General features: G+C 32.3%; 1 protein-coding gene across 1 annotated transcript in view; it reads right to left on the bottom strand.

Annotated features, from left to right (window-relative positions):
• Positions 1 to 2517: 2517 nt before the first annotated feature.
• Positions 2518 to 6000, bottom strand: part of LOC131952904 (uncharacterized) — a 46283-nt gene continuing 42800 nt past the window's right edge. Inside the window, exon 2 of the mRNA XM_059315841.1 lies at positions 2518 to 3126. Within this exon, the coding sequence (XP_059171824.1) occupies positions 2552 to 3126 (575 nt within the window). The 3' untranslated portion in view covers positions 2518 to 2551. The remainder of the gene's footprint in view (positions 3127 to 6000) is intronic.

The following is a 6000-nucleotide window of genomic DNA, read 5'->3' as shown; positions in this document are numbered from 1 at the left end:
TCCATAAACTTAATGTAAAATGATCTATTTGTAATTTTAAGTCATTTACTTTGATGTTTATCAATTATATTCTGTGGGAAAAATATCATTATCGTAAAAATGGGTACAACGGTAATTTTACTGAACAGCATTATATGTAGTTTAGATTGTAGAATTTAGTTCAGCATTTATACAATGTTTAATAAATACAAAATGTGCTTTGTTTATCGACACGACAACAAATCATTATAAAGGAATAATTTTAGCATGGTATCATACATCTTTTAAACGAGTTGCAGGCCTACATATATACTGTTAAACTATTGCTGATCTGTCGTTTAGTTCACCAAATATTTCACTTGATGCCTATTTGGTGTTCATTTTATCTCCAAAAATAAAAACCTATTAGGCTTTACGTGGACCTGAAGCAAACTGTATAAAGCCAATCAGTGGGCGAAAGTCAGAGTCAAACAACAATGGTCAAACTACTTGTGGTCACAGCACAGTGTATCCCATTTAGTGACTAACGGTTTATAAAAAAAATCATTTTACTAGCAGCATATCGGCAATGAGTGTTGAACTTGTTCTCAAATAAAATGTTATGTCTTCCTAAACTGTAGGAACAAAAGTAACATTCGCCTTCGAAACCGGAATGATTTAAATATTTTGTTTCTTCATCTTCATTAATATAAACCGGGAGTGATCTCCCCTAAACGTTCTCGAATATTCTTATATAAAACAACAGGGGATGGGAACTCGGGCTATATACATGATTTTTAATCCATTTTAAATAAAAGTTTAAAAAATAGAATAAAATCTCGTAGACAAAAGAATTGCACACCAAGTGAACGCCAAATAAAAAAGTGCATAATAGTGCGCAATATTATTAGTACTTTAAAAATTTACATTAGTTTTTTGAGAAATCGGAAGTAGCGTAAATTACTACTTCCGGTCAACGGAAATTACTCAAAATTTAACAGAAGGTAGAAAATTAGATGTTTTACTCATATGTGAAATGTCATTTATCTATCTGAAATAGTACTCAAGTTATAGGCTTTGAAAAATTCAAAGTCGAAAAAAGTACCACTTCCGGTTATCGGAAATCGCTCAAAAGTTGATACGGATCTACGATTTTGATAAAATACTTATATATGAAATTTCATCGACCTAGCTGTAACGGTACTCAAGTAATCGTGTTTACACACACACAGACAGACACACAGACATACGGACAGGATTGCAAAGCCCAGTTTTTCTCTTAATATTGATAAATCTGGATTGATAATTTTTGCCCAATTAAAATAAGTCCTCTATACTTCGGATGTGATGAAGGACTGAGGTGTAATACGGTGAAAATTGTTAAAATTTCAAGAGATTTTTTTGCACGATTACAATACTTTCTCTATACTTCGTATATACGAGAAAGTAAAAAAAAACAATAAAATAGAAAAAAAAGCGACTCGCAAACCTTTTTTTTTTTTTTTTTTTAATTTTTTATGATCAGACAATTTTACTAGAAAGTGTAAAGTAGAAAAATTTAAGAGAAAAAAAAATTAAGTTAACGATACTGCGAGATTCAGGTTAGTGCATGTATGTTCAAGGTGCCTCTTCATATATCACTGCACATATGCAGTAAGTCTGTGTATCTACATAGTTTTCGTGTTTTTAAAGAGCCACTAAAATGTTTATTTTATTTTATTTGTTTTTCTTAATAGGAATAGGTAAATAAATTGTATTTGCTATTTAAAATAAATACCTTTACATATGAAAAAAAATAACACCTGTTTCGCCAGAGCAATAAACTTTGTAATCAAATAATATAACTACAGAATAGGACTATCGCAATCCACTTTAGAAGCTGTTTACGGATATCACCGGCTCAGAAGGCGTCTCACATTAGCCAGGTAGGCCTCAACAAACTCCGACTAATTGGTTTGGATATCGGTTTGATTACCGTGTTTCGGCCGCTACTGTCCTTTGGTTCTCACAGGGCTTATCTTCCACTCCACTGATACAGGGTAAATTCGTACCCCACCTTAATAAAAAAATATTTCGTCACTAAGGTCAAACTAATGCATACTAACAGGTAAGAGAATGCATTCTAAATAAAATAACACTCACCATTTAACTTTAACGATATTCGAAAGGGTCGCCACATGGACAGTGGCAAGCATAGTATAGTCGCCATGGGGCTAGTCACAGCACAACTGTTGGGCTGGTGTCCAAGCGCTGTTAGCTGTCCGTGTACTCTCTACTCCACCTATTCTCTCTGTTCTTTGATGAGTGTTTTTTTATTCTGTTTAAAGTTGAGTTTCTTTACAGTATAATATTTGCTACGAGTTTTGATTATGAAACAATGTAACTATTAATATATGTGCAAGAAGCTGGAGAGCAGTTTCTTCCAGGTATTTCTTCGGGAGGGGTGGGGGAGGGCGGTGCTGGGGAGCCGCATGTTGGCTTCCCAAGAACCGCATGCGGTTGCCAATCACTACTGAACACACTCTTTTTTTTTTTTTTTTTTTTTTTTTTTTTTTATAAAGTATTTTTTAATAAAAACATAACATATTATAACTCAAGGCATTAGAGTATTAGCTTTACGAAGTTGCAAACATCCAGTTATGATATCATTAGGTAATAAATGGACCCTCCTGTACTCGTCTGAATTAGCATACCGCATTTTTGTGCGTGGGTCTGTATATTTGGCCTCAAGCCCTGAAATGTCTGAATACTTTTTAGCAGGTCGAAAAGATGGAGGCGCATCAATTGAACCATAAGTGACATCATCTGGTCCCCACTGCAGCGCCCTCTCTGCTGCAACTATTTGCTTCAGATTTTTCCACACCCTTGTCCTTTTATTTCCAGCAATGCCTTTACTAGAATGAACAAAATTAGAATCTTTAAAAACAAATGCAGAGCTGGGTCTATCTGACTCAGTTATATCTTCAGTTACTACCTGGCCACCTGGGACCGTGACAGTTGTCTGTATAGTTGCCAAGGAATCATTTAAACTATCTGATGTATGTGTGACATCCTCATTGGAGGTAGTCACATCAACAGTCACAACTATCTCTTCAGCTATTTCAGCTTCATCCACATCTGCTATTGTCAGATTTTCTCCATCATCCACATCTGCTACTACTGAACACACTCAAAATAAAATAACAAAACTTTGTGTCAACAATACAAGGAAAAACATAATCTATCAAATATTAGACTCCAAAGAAATAATTTGTAACATATTTAAGGTTTTTAAGTTTTATTAATTTTGGATAAATAAATAGATTTTAGAAAAAAATAATAAAAAAATCACAATTTTGCTGATAACATTTTTTTTTGGTCATGTTGATACAATTATACCATCATATTTTATTTCAATGATCTTTATTTTAATACATAATTTTGTTGATATGTTTAAGTTGTATCCCTTGATTTAATTGATTTTGTATAAGGGAAGTAATAAAATACATGTCAATTTTGTGAGGCACCTCTATTTTAAACACCACAAGTTATATTGCAAGTTAATATATCTTTCGTAGGTTAAAAAGCTTCGAGCAATATTATTATATTTTGTGGCGATATAACGTTTATGCAACGTTCTCAAATATAGTGTGTAAATAGGGCTTAGAGTTAGGGTAACTTTATAACGTCTGTATAGAATGAGACACTTATAGCAACATTATAAAATTTCCGTGGATTGAGAGGTACAGAGTGTACTAAACATTGCCAAAACTGTGAATCTTTAAAACTTTTGGTGACATTGTCACGCGTGTGTTGAGCTGTAAGTGTAGCTCAATTTAATGGCATGTATGCGTAACGGAGTATTTTAGGCAGCTGATTAAGACATCTTTATCACATTTTATTTAGGAGATCAGATATATGTATTGTTAATTCTTAGTTTGAATAGTGTTTCTAAGAAAACGTCAGATGGTTTCATAAACTGGAGTGTATAGGACAACAACGTATATATAGTTAAGTAAAGAAAATTAATGACGACTTTATCATAGTTTAGATCGCATAGAGACAGATGTTAGACTATTCTCCTCCAATTAATTTGTAGTTTAATTGTATATGGATATATATATACATTGACTTTAATATACTGACAACTTATAAATGTGCTTTTGACCTTTTTAAAACACATCTAGTATGTAGTTTGGTAATAGAAATAGTTGATTGGGGTGTAAAATGGTTGTGGTGCTTCATTAACACTAAACTAATTAAAGTGAATTTCCTTTAGTTTACTTATTAAATCGATTGCTGTAAGTCATTAATCTATATAGTTAAATACATATTTTATTATTGCGCCTGTCTGTTAACACTATCGTACCACCACAATTGCAGGAAATTGTTGACTTTACTTAACGGCAATTGTTCAATAATTTTAACTAATCCATGTTTTTATATACAAGTGATTTCTCACAAGTTCATTGAAACGTTACCTCAAATATACATGGTGTGTTCGTATATATTTATAATTATGACTTGTGATTTTCGGCTCTATCGACTCAAAATGTTGCCGACTCATGCCTTAGGTTAAATTTCAGTTGCGTAATTTTTTTCTTTGATTTTATAAATTTCCTTCCACCCAGTTCATTCCCCTCAAGCCAGGAGCTAGCTGTGTGGATAGGTTGCATGTTAAAATATACATGTAATACATAGTATTGCATACAGTTTTCACCATATTCTAATTAAGCATGTGATTTTTAAGTTTTCGTTATACAAAACGTCTAAGATTGTACTGGGTTAACAATTAATTAATGTTCCTTCAAAGCTGTGTGATGAGTGATCTAGTAAGGGTGGGTTTTTGCATGTAACTGTATACCCTCTAATGGGAGGGCTACGCTGCAATCTCGGCAGTTATACAATGCTTGTAATGCGTCGTAATGCTTGAATAAACATGCATGAGTTTGATTTCAGTTTTCTTTCGATATAAAAATATATTCACTTTCAACATGTGTTTTAGTACATTTTTTTAAAATGTATTTCAATTTTATTTTATTGGTGTTTCTGTTTCCATATCAGTCTGTGGTTGTGTGACTTTGGTATGAGGGACGTCTGGTGTGGTGACTTAAATCATTTACCAAGGAGAAGATGATGCGCATGTTTTTGTTAACCAATAATTAATGTGTAATAAACACAGTGAGTGTTAATTAGCGTGATAATTATAATTGTTGCTTGCCTGTAAAAATGTGACTTATTTTCTATTCGTTTCAAGAAAAAGTGTTTAGAGTTTGACCGACTAGAAATCGTGTATTACCTTAGAGTGTAATTCTGTTTATTCGCTCTATATGTACCAGTCGGGTCCAAACTTGAATTATCAACATATATTGCTTCAAGTTAAAAGTAATTCAAATTAAAATGACTTGATGTATAATCCCCTATTTAAATTATAATTTTGCACGACATTTTTGGGTCTTCCACTGATATGCATATGTCCTATTGCACATATAATGTATACCATGCGGATATTATGGCTTGATCTAGTAACCAAGAGCTAAGCTCAAAATTAACACATTGATTGAATCTAAACATTTGTTATCCACGTAAAGTCTAGTCTTTTCACCTGAAAGTCTCAAGTTCGAACCGGGGTTCAAGTCCGTAGATTGTACTTGAGTCCACGTAGCTCTTATGAGTAACTGATTCAAGTTAGGGAAAGTTGCGCGTTTACATTAAACTATAGAACAACACTAAACATGTTGAAACATCTTATTCACAATTAAAGAAACATATTAATATTAATATCAGTAACGTACATAATATTGTTTATATCTAAAATTATTTTTATATGATAAAGTGAAGAATAGTTGACTTTTATCACATATTAATCCAAATGGAATATACAAAGCAGCGATATTTTATAATTTAAATTTAAAAACAATTATCAAAAGTATTTGCAGTTGTAAAGAGTAAAGAACGATAATTGATCTGAATTATCAACTGTATATAAGTTGTGCCTTGGTTATAGCTAATGTATTAATTTAAAAGCAAAATGGAAAAAAAATGACCTTTTTTAACAGACAT

Source organism: Physella acuta, unplaced genomic scaffold (assembly GCF_028476545.2).
Source record: "Physella acuta isolate Inbredline_101_S28 unplaced genomic scaffold, ASM2847654v3 ptg000895l, whole genome shotgun sequence".
NCBI classification, from domain to species: domain Eukaryota; kingdom Metazoa; phylum Mollusca; class Gastropoda; family Physidae; genus Physella; species Physella acuta.
The sequence above is the reverse complement of the archived record's forward strand: the minus strand, read 5'-3'. Positions and strand labels throughout refer to the sequence as shown.